Raw genomic sequence first — 17,473 nt, forward strand, 5'->3', positions numbered from 1 at the left:
AGCACACAAACACAGAGAAATGTGAGCTCTGTGGAAATGTGGGGGACTACGGCGGGTCCATGGAACCCTTGATTGAGGGAATGGAGTCAGGAATTGACCTTGCAGAGATTAAAGTATATCCTTGAGAAAGAAGGGAGTAGAAAACATCCTGAGAAGTAAACAACTTTTAGGTACCATCTGGAGACTGACAAGATAAGGAGTAGCTTTGATGTTTGCAAAACGCAACCAACGATATATTGTTATGACAATATGTAACCAATAGGAAAAGAACACATGTTAAGAAAGAATATGTAAGAAAGTACGTGTGGCAATAAAGGGTAGACTGTTACTGTTTGAACTTCAGAAGAGTGCTGTCCGTGTCATTTGTCCATCTCAACAACGACACTGAAAAATAGCATATGATGTCATAATCATAATGCATGCACAAAGGAGACAAACTGACATTGCTTAGTAACTGTCAACCTATGTGTTGGATTTTGCAGCCTAATAACATTCATCTGAATTTAGATACCACTATAATACAAGAATAACAAGGTATACTTTTGGGTTGTGAAACTATTTGATGCTGAGATTGCTTACCACACAGAAAAAGTATATTTCTCCAATTCCTCCAAGTAGCAATTGCTCTCTGCAGATACTTTCCCTTCTTCTGAGCTTGCACTGCTCCCAGGACCTGATTTTTCTTGATAACATTGGTCAGGTGTGTTATTCCAGTTGATCTTTAAACAAACAAAAAAAAAACCCAAGTAGTAAGGTAATTAGCTGGGCACAGCTAGCAAAGTATGAGCTGCCAGTTTCACCCTGTTTTGAACTTCTAGCTCTGTCTTACTTCTCCCTGTATATCAAACCTGGAAAACAGCAGTGGTGAAGATGCTTTAGAATAGAACCGAATAGAATAGACTACTTCAGTTGGAAGAGACCTACAACAATCATCTAGTCCAACTGCCTGAATAATTCAGGGCTGACTAAGTTAAAGCACGTTATTAAGAGCATTATGCAAATGCCTCTTGGCATTGGCCATCTCTCCAGGAAGCCTGTTGCAAGCGTTTGACCACCCTCATGGTAAAGAATTGCTTCCTAATGTCCAGTCTAAACCTCCCCTGGCACAGCTTTGAACCATTCTCATGTGTCCTGTCACTGGATTACAGGAAGAAGAGATCAGCACCTCCCTCTCCACTCCCCCTCCTCAGGAAGCTGGAGTGAGCAATGATGTCATCCATCAGCCTCCTTTCTCTCCAAACTAGACAAGCCCAAAGTCCTTAGGCACTCCTCAGAGGACATGCCTTCCAGCCGTTTCTTGCCTTCCTCTGGAAACATTCAAGGACCTTCACATCCTTCTTAAATTGTGGTGCCTAGAACTGCACACAGAGTAGTTCAGTGAATTGATTTATGTTCCTATAAGGCTGTGGTTTAACAAACGCTCTCATGGAGGTGTAAGCTCATGCTGACACCAGAAGAGGTCATCCAGCCTTCCTCTACCTGCTTGCTTTTTCCTGTGTTGTACACCATACTCCATCACAAGAAAAATTTGGACACCCACATAGTAAAACATATGGAGAGAACTGATCTAGGAAGGGAATTAATGCTGTTTGGCCTCTTTCTTTTCTTTTCCTTTTATATAACTGGGTTAGCTCTCAGCTGGACCCATTCTGATCCAGGCCACCCTGCACTGGTGCCAGCATAAGGGAGGAGAAGGACAGTACCACATCTCTCAGTGCTGGTGCCAGTTTATTCTGATTTTAACTACTCCTTGAGTTACAAAGTACAGAATCTTAATCTGTGCTCATCTATGAAATAACATTTTTGCACCCACAGGGCCCGATTTGGTTCTGGCATTGCCTGTCTCTGGAGTGACTGGCAGGTTCCTCGCATGCTTGGCGGTATCACCCCTGAACAGAGAGCCAATCATCACTTCCACCAAGAGACACAATGAGGTCATAATTTACCAAACAGACAGCTGCAGGTGACTTCATGAAGCTGTCTATTAATACCTTCCTAGGCACAACACCAAACTCTGTAAAGGGTTTGTTAACATTTGGTGAACAAGCCCAAAGAGAGCAAGGGCATGGAAGTTAAAACCAGTTATGTTTGAACTAGAAACAGGACTCCCTTTTTGTTCTTTCTTTTAGACAGGGAGAGGGAAAGTATACTGTTTAGAGGTAACCATGGAGGGAAATTTTGGTTCTCCATCCCTAGATGCTGATTCTATGGAGCAAGTGGTTGAAATTTTCTAGTCTATGCTAGAAGTTAATCTAAATGATTGTCCTGGTTTCCACGACAATGACTGAAGGTCCTTTTTGACTTTTGCATTTATGAAACCTGTAATGAACAAAACATCCAAGTTTTCTCTGTAGATCTCAAAAAAAAAAAATGAAGAGTTTCCAGGGAACACTGCACTGGCATTAGGTGTAGTCACATCACTGTAGCTTTCATAACTAGCAAAGTATACAAAGATTTTTATTTTTTTTTAACTTGGTAAACCATTTTGCTCTAAAAGGCAAATTTGTATTCTGAAGCTTGGATTGTATAGACCTCATCCACATTTTGAATTTTAAGGCTCATGGACATAACAGACAGAGGTTCATATCCATACCTACATAATGCTAAATACGGTTATCAGTAAATATGATACAAACATCATATTTTCAGCGGTCATTTGAAAAGTGGCCACAAGCAATGGAATATATTGTCAAAAAGTGATTCTATGTAAACGTGAATAGTCAAGGCAGAGTAGAAATGGGTAGCGTGATCACAGCTGTTTTCAAATACTAAGACCAGGCAGCTACAGATAGCACTGCATTTCACCTACCCACATGACTCCCCAATTTAAGTCCCTAGAAAAAGTCAAGGTTTCAGTGTAGGTAGTGTGTGCAAAGTACCGTGATTGCACTGACATTGTCTCCATGAAACTAACCCTGTGAAAGTAGATATAAAAACACTATTCAGACATAAATCCTGAAAGTGTTAGAGTATTATGAGTTAGTTTCTCTGACACTGTGTTTGATCTTGTCTGAAGTACAAAAGGAGAAACTCAGTCATCTGTATGAGGATGGGATTATAGCCACAGAATATAGTTTACTTCTCTCAGAAGTTGCTGACCGGGAGCATTGTGTCCTTCATAGTCACCATTCAACAACCTGAATACGTGCAGTCGTGTGCACCTCACTGCAACAAAAACTTGGTTGTCACTAATGCCCAACACTCAAGAAGACCCTCAGTGGGAGACTTTTTGCAACTCCTTAGCACAGATGAATCTAGGGTCGGGGTGGGGGGGCAAAGCAATAACACCTTTGGTTTTGCTGGTATATCTTATATTCCCAAATATGGTGAGGTCAGACCCAACGGTCCTTCTGTTCACTTTTGTTACAAAAAAATAAATTTAAAAAATCTATTTACAAAAAGAAAAAGGACAATTGAAGAGAACAATCCACTACATGAACTTCTGTCTTTCGCCTTAAGTCTGTTCTTTACATTTGTTTGCACTTGTTTCCAATATATGATTGCTGGGTAAAAGTATTTTAGAAGATGGTTTCAGTTCCAGAGATACTAGTAGGCCAAGTGTCTAAATCTTGAACATGCTAAAACAAGGATCTCTCTGAACATTTGGGCTCACTCATCCCATTAAAATAGAGGGGCTCTTGCAACCTTTGAAAGGAGATTTCTCACGCTCACATTTCTTTTGTCAGATGTATTCTCAGAAGAGGCTCAGTTCAGAAATCTATTTAAACTTGTCAATAACTGTAAGCTCGTGAGTCATTTCACTGAGTCCAAAGGGACTAAACAGTGCTGAATTACCCATGGGCTTACGCACCTTACTGAAACCAGGTCACTTTAATGTGGCTTTGAGAGCCACCCACAACTGAGGTTCCTATAAGAGCATGGCACTTTGAACAAAGGCAATGTGCTATTATGGGATTGTAGGAAATGAATTTCACTCTGTCACTCCCATGGGTTGGGTTGCTTTGCCCATTACACCCACTCCATCAATCCTTAAATTGGTCTTCCTATAGATATAAGGCTACACACACACATGCGCACACAAGTCTGCAGTTATGTTTATAATATAACCCTAGTTTCTCCAAGTTATCCTTACCTCCCTAAAGAAATAAGTCACTTGAAAACTTAGTAATTTAAAATGGAGGGAATTTCCAGTTGGCCAATCCAGTTTTGCTCATAGATATCTGTATGTAGATCATCACATTACTAAAGTCAAAGTTGTGATAATAATTCCCAGCTCTTGAGTATCTGTGCCACAGTACATGTACAGGTATAAACACATAGTTCACATTTGTGAGTACTCTGAGTATCATGATGACTTCTTTCCATAGCCAATTAAAAGCATTAAAAATGTTTCAGTGTACATCTAGAACAGGGCGAGACAAATTACCAGAAAAATTAATTTGAATATTCACGTTTGCAGTTATAGTTTACTGCAGCCATGCTGATCTAAAGAGAGAAATGGAGCAACGCTTACAGAGAAAACTGCATCCTTCATTGGAAAATACCTAATTTAGAACAGATAATGACAGAGTTGTCTTTGTGTCTTAGTTCTCAGGTTTTACATTATATTGGAAAGTTCCAATAGTGTCTTACCCAGAAAGTGTTGTTGTGATGCATATGTGATTTCATGGTAATTTGTACTGATCACACAAAGTTTGTTCACAAATTATGTCCTTGACCAAGATACTACAAAGAAGGATACTAAAAGTAGGGGTAGGGGTAGAAGTACACAAGGACTTGAAGGTTACAGATGCATAGGAAATCTATCTTGTGTTTAAACATTACTGAAATAATATCATCCTGCTATGCAGCCTTGGTCAAGCTGCTGTTGTCTGATTACTGGATGGTCTTTCCTACTATTCCTTTTAAATTCCTTTACTGGAGAGATTACCTCCCTACAGATCTATGCGGGAGACAGCAATGTGAAGTCTTATGGCAGCTATAACAAAATTCACAGTGATACATTAAAGAAACACAACAATGACAAGAAACAAGCCCATAGATCATTCCTAAATGGCACAGGTAGAAGCTCCAATGGCTTCACCATGTGCTTTAAGGGAGATGGTGACATTCAAACCAAGGTCAGTACCTTGTGATATCCTTCTTGGTCTTCCTTTTGCTGAAACAAGCTGCAGTGCTCATCTGCACTGCCATGGCAATCTTGGTAAAAATCATCCTCTGTAAGGAAAAGGAAATAATTTCTTTTTATATCAGTGCATAAGACAAAGCTCTGGAAAGGCAGGACCTGGGGCTTGTTCCCTATCCCAACAAGATCCTGCATGACTCCAGGCAGGTAATTTTTTCCCCTCTGTCCTAGTTATAAACAGGTGGTTAGTTCTCTCCTACCTTCTACCTTTCAGAAGTGTTAGGATAATAAATGCAGAGAAAACTTCAGGTACTGTGATGCTGGAAATAAAATCTGCATAGATATGAAGCAGGAGAAAGAAACAGAAATAAAGAAGTAACAGACAAGAAGAACGACATTGAAGGGTATTTTAAACATCCTAGTATGTGTTCTTTGGAAAAGAGAAGGAAGTTCATTTTCTTGTATGGGCATGGCTGTGGATTGAGAATGAGGCACAGGTACTCTCGTGTTCTAAGCAATGTTTACTCAAGTAGTGTGTCCCTTAAACTCCTGAAAAGCAGCGACCTGTGAACAAAAATATACTCCCATGTCATAGAAAGCAGTGGTACAAGACCAAATAAAGGTCTGTATTACACTTCTTACTGTAGAGCACATGGAGGATAAACCAAAAATATACTTAATTATTATTTCAACTTTTTTTTTTCCAGTTACTTCCACTTCCCCTCAGTAAAAGACAGTCAAGTGTACTCAAAATCACAGTACAGGCAGGATCTGCTCTTAGGTGTTACAGTTGTAGATATACAATATACACATATACTATATCACAGCTTTGAGCTTGTGTGATTTTGTATGTACCTACGGATATCTTTCTATTTTGTACTTCATACATATATATACACACATATAGGTGTATATATGCTGAGCATTCATAGTGGATGAGGTATTTACAGATATTTATGTCATCTGGGATGAAAGAAATTATCTACTGAAATGAGTGAAATTGCATAAAATACAGCTGCTGGGTATGTCACATGTGCGCACATGCAGTATAAACAGTTCAGACTGTCTCCGCATACTCCACGTGTGATACATGTATGAACCCATAAACACACATTAAAATATGAACATACCTTGGTAAAGATGGTTACTGCGGTTTTCTTTGTTCTTTTTTTTTTTTTAATTTTGGCTCACTGAAATGGGTTTCCAAATAGCCTTGATGAAATAATGAAGACTTTGACAATGTTTTTGGAGACGAATAAAGCAGTAATTACCTTGGCCAAAAAAACAGGGCAATAAAAAGAATAAAGAAAACAATAATATTCTACATTTAAGAAATGGGAGGGAGAAGGAACTCAAGTTTGTTATTTAATCATGACATGCTCTTTTTCTATTTTATTTGTAAGGCTCTGAATGCTCTTTTCTTTCTATACCAGTGAGCTCATTACTTTAATTCCTTATAGAGTTCTCTGAACAATTTTTGCTAAGTAAAAACACAATGTAATTCTTCAATGGCTGTAACAGTAAGAAGCTGCTCAAATTAAAGATCAATAAAAAGTACAGAAAAAAATCTGTATGAAAATAAATAAATAAAGGAGAAGATGGCAAATGCTTGCAATTAGACAGGATGAAAAATCTAAAAAGAAATTAAATTTAGTTGTAATACATTTCCCATTCTTTTCTTCATGAAAATTACTACTGAAGTGGTTTTTTTTCTGTAATTTAAATGTTAAGCTGCCAGATGTGTGTCTCATGCTTGAAGAGTTGAAGCTTTGCATTATTTAGCATATTAAGATTCACAGAATTTAAAAAAGGGCTCCTTTATTGCCTGAAGGTTCTAATTAAGTAAACCTTAGCCTGGTACATTTAAAACTTGCAATACAAGAGATTTTGCTTCCTTTTTTTTCTCTGCAGCCACGTCTCATCAATATAATAAATATGGAAAATACTTAAGATGATATAATTTTTCTTTGGCTTGAGGAATTAAACCTATCTATTATTTTAAGAAGTTTTTAATAGAGGCCAGCAATCAGAAAGACATTTAAAGACTCCAGTCTACTTTTTAATCATAGGAGTTGCTCTTAGTTAGTGGGGGGAAACGCATCTTATAAAACTGAGCTATGTAGAAATTGGTTCTTCCATATGCACAAAACAAAGCAGTTATGAGAAAGAAACAAGAATCACACAGTTCTTTATTATTAAATTGCATTTTACTTTTTTATAACTTGTTATAATTAACCACAGAAAAGTAATAAAGCATTAATTAGCTGCGCTATCAGCAATTTGTTCAGAGTTGGACTTGATAGCTGCATCAGAAACTGTAATAACACAAAAATTCCTTTGACATACAGTACCCATAAATCATACCTTAAATACAGTTATTTTTGCCATTTTAGAAAATGTCAAAGGTGTCAACTTTGTCCAGATATAGCACTTAGCAGTGACTATTTTAGTAAATTGACTCAAAATACATTTTGTTCCCTGACAGGAGAACATAATACCATTCATGACAAAAATGAACAATTTGAGGAGGAGAAAATACCACCGAGAGAGAACGATCTAAGACAGGTATCACGGCTGTGATAAAGGTACAACAGCGAGTATAAACTCTCTGTTAATAGGTTTATTTGGAAGTCAACAAACGCATGCATAAGAGCAGGAAAATGTGATTACACCAGGGCCTGGAAAAGACAATAAAATTCTTAATCCAATGCTATAAATCTATGGTCAGGTATTAATAAAAAGTCAAGCAGAACAGTTATAATGATGTACATTTGTATAAGACAAATAGGAAAAAAATGGGTGGCATTTTTTCCCACCATTTTGGAATGGGTATGATAACAGTAATGCCTGGATTTGCAAAAGTATGGTGGGATGAAGTTTGTTTCCAGACCTTGACCAAGTTGAAAGCAGTCTTATTTCCTGGTGATATTTAGTCCCAACAAAACAGCGTAGAAGCTACACAGCTCACACCTGATACGGGATACAAAGAAAGTGTCACCTGTACCAAGTCTCTGAATTCAGCTGGGACCTACATTTTTAAAACAAGATGGAAAGAAGTTGGAAACTAAAATGTTAGTGCTACTCCACTACCTTTCTCAGCACCAGCCTTCTGGGGCAATAGCTGAGAATAGTAGTATGACCGTAAGTAACGGAGATTGTCTTACTGCTTCTTAACCCTTTTAGAGTATAATGTAACCTTTTCTGTCCTCTACACTCAGTCTGGAAGTTATCCTCTTTGGTTACATGTTCTGCAACAAGTACTGTGATGCAACAGGAGTGGATCTGTAGAATGACACCAGCAATTTGGAAGACACCACTAAATATCGGGGATCCAACTGCGTATTGAAAAGTTTGTCAGACTAGCTGTAGTCTGGTCCTGGGAATTGATGGTCCATTAATACCTGATGCACACACCTAAGGCACATCCTGTTGCTTAGCTTCACCCCAAGGGAGTCCAGTGTTTGTCCTCCGAGATGACTCTGCAATTCGAACCAGACAGCAGCAACTGGGGCAAGACCATTGGGTCCAACCGTTAACCCAGCACTGCCAAGTCCACCACTAAACCATGTCTCTCAACACTGCATCTGCTCATCTTTTAAATACCTCCAGGGATGGTGATTCAACCACTTCCCTGGGCAGCCTGTTACAATGTTTGTTTATCCTTTCAGTGGATAATTTTTTCCTAATATCCAATCTAAACCTCCCCTGGCACAAGTTGAAGCCGTTTCCTATTGTCCTATTGCTTGTGACATGGGAGAAGAGACTGACTCCCACCTCCCTACAACCTCCTTTCAGGTAGCTGGAAAGAGCGTATTCAGGGGGAGGGGGAAAGAGAAATTTTTATTTTTATTTTTTTTTAATATGGACAGAAAGAAACAGCACAGATAGGAAATCACTTTATAGTGGTTTGGTAGGAAATACTTCTGACTTCTATGGAGGCAAAGTAGAGAACGATGAAGTGCACTCCCTTCTGATGGCTGCAACTCCTCCTTTAGTCAGGAGGAAAGGATTTTAGAGTGGGGCAGCACATCCATGAGTGGGGTAGCAGACAAAGAAATCACCAGCTTCATTACATTACAGCAGGGAAACAGAAAATAACATGAAAATCCTATCCAGACTCCTTCCCTAGTAATACCCCAGCCTGTAGGAAATCAAACATTGTGGTAACAGTTAGAAAAGAGAAGAATTTGGATTGTATGGATTGCACAACTGTAAGCAGGAGCATTCTGCAGGAGCAGAATGTGATCCTATCTGCAAGAATCAACCCGATCCTTTTACCAGCCCTACGCAGAGGAGAAGGCCAGCAGAAAAAGAGAAGGTTCAGCCATCTGAGGCTCTGCCTGTAGAAAAAATGAAGGGCAAGCAATCTCCTTTTTAAACATCACTCTGTTCTCTTTAAAGTGGCACCCATGAGGAACTACCAATGAGAATAGCCTTAGGTTTTTTGGTTTAGCTAATTATTTTTGCATCTGCGTATGACTGTCATGTAGAAGCAAACCGCATGTCAGAAGGAGAAGAACCTCATTGCAGTATAATGAGAAATATTGCAAGGAAGGCTCACCAGTTTTCATGAAATTGTTTCAGAAGTGGCTGTGAGCATAAGTATCCTCTCAACAAAACCACTTCTCACCTACACAAGCATATTTTAACAAATGAAAAACTTTCTCTCCAAAGGTAACAATAAACTTAGAATGAAGCTGTCTCTGTTTGGTGTTTTGATATCGAGGGGACATCTTAATATGTTCTGAATAAATTTCTAAGTGTTATCTGCTAGTGCATTAACTCCTTGGTTAGCCTGATGCCCTCTTTGCTTAGGTGTTATTCTGAAGCTTTGTTCGGACAGAAATGTTTTTTGAGGTCACAAAGCAATGCAATTCACTCCCAATGTTTTCCCACAAATTCAGAGAGGGTTTTGAATAAAAGACTTTAAATATGATCAATATTTAATATTAAATTTTCAATATTCATTTTATTTCAGAAGACAGAAATTGAGGAAAAGAATCCTTCTGAGCTGGTATGTTTGAAAAATCAGGGGCTAAAAATTTGTCCTGGGTGTGCCATAAAAAGGTGACAGAGCAGAGGATTGAAGGAACAACAGAAGTGGTGTAAAACCCCAAAAATGAACAGAATGCAAGCTGCTTGTAACAGGCTAACTAGCAATATTTATGAGAAATATTTTACATGTTTCCAGGATTTTACTGTGGTATGTGCATAACTGGGGGCTTTGAAAAAAGAAATCAGGCTTCATATGAGAGGAAGGCTGGGGAGCAGCTGCCTGCTGGGACGAGCATTGGTGAGGAGGAAAACGCAGGCACTGTTGAAGCTCCAAATTAAACATCAGGTAAAGTATAAATCCCAGTTTATACATGGTTCTGCAAAAATTATCCGGGGATTTCAAAATGAAGCTTTTTTCCCTCCCTAGTTTTGAGTGCAGATATTGAGTTTAGTAGTTACATTACTGACTGTGTTCCAACACAGAAAATCTGTGCTTTAGGATGTGCCTTTTGAAATCAAGGTTTTGCATTAAATTAACAGGTAATTGATTTAGCAAGTACCAGAAATAGAGCTCATCAAGAAAAACTTCTGTTGCCTTGTGAATAAAGATAAGCAAAAATGTTTTTCACCTAATTTGAATCCATGGATGCCTTTGGAGATCTGCTTGTAGTTCAGGTAGACTCCCTATTATACAAGATCTGTTTTTAAAACCCTCAGTAGATGACAGTATTATCTTTTCGAGTGTACAGAGTCAGATCCTCTGATGATGCAAAACAATGCCCTTTGAATCTAACCTTGCTTTGATAAAAGTTGTAGTAATTCAGTACCTTTCAAAATCAGGCCACTTCTCTAGCTGCATTGTTTCAGGGTATTTGTAAGAGACCACCTTGAATTGAAAATGTGGGCTCTAAAATGCTTTGTTTGGCATTGGATCTCTGTCAAACTTCACATAGCTAATTTGAATACAAATTCAACGTGGTAGTTTTAGACCTAGATAAGCATTAGCGATGGGGATAGAGGGAAGAAGAAAGAAGGAATAGCTATCTTCCTGCACAACTAATAATTAGGTTTTGAGACATACATTCCGTAGTAGGAGGCATCCAAATGTTGGTAAGGAAAAGAAATGAGCAAAAAATTTTAAAAAGTAGGCAAAAGCAAATGTCAAATACCATTAAATGTTATTTAAAACAACTTTTGTTCATGCAGGTGACTCATGTTTTAAATACTGGGAGCATTCAAAGCTGCTTTGTTCAACTGATTTTGTGCAAATGAATTAAATGAACTTCAAAGTAGATTCCACTAGTGTAAAAGTTGGAAAAAAATTTCTAAGCTAGGTCTGTGATTACATTCTTGGAAGGACCAACATCTAGAAAAGACATGTTATTGAAGTGTTGGTCTTATTAGGAGGTGTATTAAGAACCCTCAAAAGACTGGAAATTTTTATTAATTTTTTCTGTAACACGCTTAAGCTTTTGTCACCAACACCATTCCATAAAAATTGACACTAGCTCTGTATTCTACTTCTTATGCATTTATGAAGGTCAACATCAATTGTCAGTGTTTATGAATCCTGACTAAGCAATATCACACTAGCTCCTACTTCTAATTGTACCTGTTTAACATGAGATATTCAAAAAATGTACCTATACTAGCAGATGCATAGTCCTAGCCCTCTAGCAGACAACAGAGAAGGAGCTCCAAAGAGAAGAACTCCAAAATAATGGGTCTTGAACTACATTTCATGGGTTGCTGTAAAAAGAAAGCTGGCATGTCAGTTGGCTTCAAATCAGCATCCAAAATTCTACTGCCTAATTCTGGGGAGACCAGAGACTTGAAGATAACTACAAACTACTGTTTACACAGATAATAGGTAGCTATCAGACCTCAGGTAGCTACCTCTTACCTAATATTTTTCAGTTCAATGTCTAAATGTGACCTATTAAAGCATTCTGGTACAGAATGAGAGTCACTATTTCCCTTCAAAAGGGATTAATTTATTTTCCCTTGTACTTTCAGCTCTCTTTACACTCCAAGGCCACGAGAGTTGTCCTTTCCTTAAAGTGAAACCTGACCCTCGCCTTGTTTGTGGTAGGTGGCGGAGTCACAAGCGCTGCGGATGACTGTAGATCTCAGGTCAGCTCCCGATGTCTTTTCCACTACCTCAGCTACCCAATCTACCAATTTATCCTAATCCTCAGCACCATGACCAGGAGGGCTGGCTGGCACGCGGGGCAGCAGTGATTTCTGTGCCTGCACAGCCATTTTGCTGTCATGGGACAGAGAGCACAATTCACTATCCAGGTTATTAAGTGGGGACGGCTGTCTATAACCTTGGTACCATCAGGTCCCTGTCCTGTAGTAAATCTGCCTCTGGCCATCATGGTGGTATCTGAGTTCAGAATAAGACCTAGGGGTTGTGTTACATAGTTCTCAGATACATGTGTTTTACCTGGGATTTAAAAAAAAAAAAAAAAAAAAGAAACAACCAACAAAAATCAAAACCAAAACAGTGCCAACTACAAGGCTTTGCCTTCAAAAGAAACCCCACATCCCAAAAGTAAATGCTACCTGATGTTAATAGACAGGCACTCTTACACAATTTAGCTTAGCACAATTTAAAAAGGATATTGCTATTAACATGCTGCAGGAAGAAAAAGTACTTCTCAAGCACCTAACAGCAACACGTTGTGATCCATGGATATAAATGACCAAATAAAATGAAAGGATGTAAAAATGTCACAGAAACACCAGCCATAATCTAATGTTGTCAGTGCACTCCACACACACCTTGTAATTACTAACACATTTGGCCTACTAATACTTTTGAGACAGAGGAGCCCACCTTTTTTGCCCAAGCTGCTTTTGATCCCTCACAATTGATTTAAACTCTTCCATCACTTCCTTTGCCTAGTGAAGTAATGAGGAGATGATATCGCAGAGCAAGGGGGAAGGGAGATGGGAATATTTACACACATGCCAAGCAGATCTATTTGCAAACTTTTGGTAAATTAAATAACACAATAAAAGTCCTAACCTGCTGGAAGCATTTTAAGCTCTTCTCTTTTCCTCTCAGCTTCTTCTGACACACACGCTTCTCCTCCTTTCACAGCATTAAACTGCTTTTCCACTTCCTTTACAACAGTGGGAATACTTCCCTTATGGGTGTCAGGATCTTTCAGGGAGGTCAGAGGTTGCCCTGCAGAGGAAATGACAAGCTGTGAAATGTAAAAGAACAATTCCTTCCACATGTTTCCCTGCTCCAGGAGCGGTAAGGGGTTGTCGGCTAGCATCACGATGGGATGGCCCAGGCCTTTGCCTAGCAGTCCTGTCAAAACTAATTTACAATTAAAGACCTGCGCAACTGTTTAAAGCTTTACAGCTCCAGTGAGTTTCAAGGACTGACAAAGCCAAGTGGTACAAACCAACCTTATTTTTAACAGCCAGCCAGCCAGGCAGACAGAAAGAAGACAGACAGAAAAATGCTCTGAATTGTAGAGTAACCATATAAATTGTATACCTGAAAATGATCCTTCTATATAATATTTATTTCTGTTATAAGCTTATTGTTAAAGAACTGTAAAAATCTCAGCTGCTATAACTTGTCTTCTGGTTGATGCACATGGCAGATGAGCCACATGTGCTGCTGTTAGACAGCAAACCTTTTTAGGGGAGGGAAAAAATGAGCTATTTGTTCATTGTAAGAAAATGTGTCCTTAAAACCATACTTAAATAGCCGAGTTGCTTTTTTCTTCACGCTCCTGAAGTATGGTGGAGCAGGGGAGAATGAGGGACAAGCAAATTTTCTGGAAAGAAAATATTACAGACACACAGAAAACCTGCATGTAGGTGTTTAGTCCAAATACAGCTGTGGTAGTAGGAGTATTTCTAAGTGACAAATTTACCCAGCAAAACAGTAGCAACAAACATCTCTGCTAGCCCAGGCACTGGGAGCAGTGTAGCCATGCTAACATAACACTGTACCCAGGCTAATATAGCCTGTGTCACAGCAAGATCATCCTGCTACCGGGACCAAACTAGCCTGGCTACCTTTGAACACTTTTCTGGAAAATCTTGGCCAATAACACCTCTCCTCCAACACAGCCAGGCTAATCAAAACTCCATCTTGATTTCATGCTGTAGCACTTGGGCTAACTTCTGCTTAAAAAGATGTACGACTGGTCATGACCATGTAGGTACAGGCAGTGATATCTGCTGTAACTTGACCAAAACCTGCACACAACTTGGAACTAAAACAAATTACTGTTTCACTACCTTAATCCTCCTCAGCCACTCTTTCTTCCCTTGTACAACCTTCTCCCTTGTAAATACCCTTTTTAAATCTTAAGTACACATTATTATATGCTAGGACAGTTCTGACCATAATTTCAGGACTTCAAACTAGCCAATATTAAAGAGGTGTAAGTCGCTATAATCAAAAAGGTTTTCCTTTGGTTTTACAAACTACAGAGGATAAAATCATCCCTGGTTTTCTACTTGCCTATTTTATTTGATCACCATTTCTGATGGGCACCAATAGGTGTTTGCATGTCAAGTTAGACGAACAGCACAGATAGAAGAGCAAGCATTTGGAAGAATGCTCCCAACAAGTGCAGAGTAACACTTCCCAAATGAGCCTGAGTCTGACCTAAAAGTCTTTGAACTGGAGAACAAATATACGAGTGCTGTCCAGCTACTCTACTGAGGATGAAAGAGCTGCCACTTTCAAAAAAGACTCCTACCCTGACATTTTGCACATGTGATTCCCCTCTTCTATGGACTTTAAAGTCAAAGGGGATCTTGTTGTGGATTTCACAGTGAGAAATAGTGCTCTCTTGAAGAATGTTACTGTTTTATATGGAGATTCACATTTCTGAATTTCTCATACATTTAGAAGACTGGATTACTTAGATCCAAGCCTACCAAGGAAACGTTTCTGGTAGTTGCATCAAATTTTCCTGCCTATGCTACTTCTAATAGAGTTGTTACCACCTTCCACACAACAATGGCTAATGAATTCCATGGAGAAATTATCATTTATTTATTGACAGGGACTGTTGATTCCTTAATGGGGCAATAGATCAACAACAGAGGCTTTTCTTAAAAAAAGCAAAGCGTGGTTGTCATGAAAGTAGAAGCTGTATTCTTCCATGAACCGCTCAGGGAATACCACTTCAAAAGAATGGAGAGAAGACATGGTTTGGACTAAGAGACACACTAGATCTGATAATGTGGATCTGTGACCTACAAAGGAGGCAGAATGGGAGGTTTTATGTTGCATTTCCCTGCATTGTACTCTGGGAGATCCTGTGCAGTAGGTAACAGCCATACCCAGCCCAGTACTAAGCTGTGGTTTACAAGAACAATGTAGGCTGGAGTTAGTGGAAATAATATGAAGGTTCTGTCTTAACCTTCTAAAACCAAGACAAATTTGAAGTGAAGGTTAAAACACCATCTTCTAACCTGCTCTATTTTGCTTATATGTTGCAGCACCACATATGGTATCGATATGTAAGATCACTCACTATTTAGACTACTGCAGTAGAGTGAGTTACAGAGCACCAGTCTTCATTTAGACCATTCTTGCTTTCTCTGGTTTGTGTCTCAACCTTAATGTCACTTTAACAGAGCTTTTTTTTCCCCTTTGCTTTTGGTGGTTTAACAGATATAATATAGTATTTATAGAGCATATCAACGTGCGACAGCTTGCCACAGATCATAAACACATTTTTCTGTTGGAAATGTTGAAGTCGTGATTTTCACCACGTGATCTCCAGTTCCCTAAGGTTTGCTCCTTTAATTGTAAATAGCCAGAAAGTCATCAAGCTAGCGTTTAATAAACTTTTAATTTGAAATGGATTACCACATGTTGTGTTTGTTTACCCATTATTAAATCTCTTAGCAACATATCACCAGCAGAAACAGCATACTGTAGCACTGCATAGATACATTAAAAAACAAACCCATGGGGGATATTAGCAGCTAATAATATCTTTAAAGAAGGCTACAAGAAAAATAAATAAATATAAACAATATCAAAAATTACTCCTAGAAATTTTGTTAGTGCAAATCTGTTTGGTATGGAAATTGCAGATCTTCCATGATCAGCTTATCAGCATATTTCAGAGGTCTGCACGCAAAATAAGACATACACTAATGCTCTCAGTTCTTATAAATACGTCTTTCTGGATTTCTCAAACTGAGTATGACGAGTTTTTCCATATTTTGCAGAAGCGCGACCTATTTAGTTGCAGCCTCTATGTGTATGTCCGTGTGCATGTGAAGACTGATGGTAGGACCAAACAATGGTAAGGACAAATTTGATTTATTAAGACCTTGTCCATAAGTCTTCACTGCTGAGAAAAATTGGCTGCAACTCCACATTTTGGATCTACTATTCATGGTTTTGTGCTGCATCTAGAAGCACCTTAGCAGATCTGTAGAAGATATGTGGCAACAAAAAGGACCTTACTTCTCAGTGCAATGTACGTTTGCACCTCCATGCTTCTGCTGTCACAGTGATTATATAAAAGCGTTTTGATCACGGTGCAGTTGCTGCTTAGCCTAGAAGTGTGGCAGGGCAAACCTTAATTTTCTTTATCTCCTAAACCATCACTCACTGTCTGAAAAATACTTCTACTGGCTTCTTTTCATGTTATACTTCCAACTTGAGCTGTCCATTCACCACACTAAATAATTACTGCTTATCTGCTCTCTTTCTTCCCTTCCAATATCCTCCTCTTTCTCCTCCTGTGTCTTATACTGTGCATCACTGCTGCTGTTCTCAAAAGCCTGAGAAACCTCTGTCCCAAAGAACTAAATCTCTGGTTCAGACCCACACATAATATTTACACAGACATTATGACTTGTGTGTTGGCTACATCCTTCAGCTCATTAAACAAGAGGGAATATAGGAATGTCTGTACACCAAAAAAAAAAGAATTCTTTTTGTCCACAACAGTCAGATCCCACATGCTGAAAAAGAAAAAACAATGGCAGTGTCCTAACATTCTTCTCATTCCTGGATTTCTAACAGAAAAGGAGAAATTTCTGAGTCCATTGCGATATGGACGAGTATGTCTTCAGTGTAGCTGCATCAGGAGACTCAGAGGCCAGGGAGGATGCTCAGTCTAAGAGTCACATTCAGCGATTTTTTAAGAAAGCTTCTGGGGAGGTCTGCTGCACATAAGCAAATAATAATTTGTCTTTCCTATAGGTTACCACTGGCTTGAATCTTAATAGAATTTCATAGGAGTAGCATAAGGCCTGTCTCTAATGCCAGAACTATCTCCCTGCCAAGTTTGAAGTCCCTGTTCTAGCCCAGGGAGGTGGTAGAGTTCTTCCAGAAATAATTAGACAAAAAAAGTATCTTTTCTTTTTTGACTTTGTCCTGTA

At 38.8% G+C, this 17,473-nt stretch overlaps 1 protein-coding gene across 1 annotated transcript in view; it reads right to left on the reverse strand.

Moving 5' to 3' along the window:
- Positions 1–359: 359 nt before the first annotated feature.
- The window catches only part of LOC141464086 (orofacial cleft 1 candidate gene 1 protein homolog), an 80,724-nt gene continuing 63,610 nt past the window's right edge, over positions 360–17,473 (reverse strand). The window contains exons 7-8 of the mRNA XM_074146811.1: positions 580–719; positions 360–384 (exon numbers count right to left, since the gene is read on the reverse strand). Coding sequence (XP_074002912.1) covers positions 360–384; positions 580–719 — 165 coding nt within the window. The remainder of the gene's footprint in view (positions 385–579; positions 720–17,473) is intronic.

The sequence above is a fragment of the Numenius arquata genome, chromosome 4 (genome assembly GCF_964106895.1).
Source record: "Numenius arquata chromosome 4, bNumArq3.hap1.1, whole genome shotgun sequence".
Taxonomy (NCBI): domain Eukaryota; kingdom Metazoa; phylum Chordata; class Aves; order Charadriiformes; family Scolopacidae; genus Numenius; species Numenius arquata.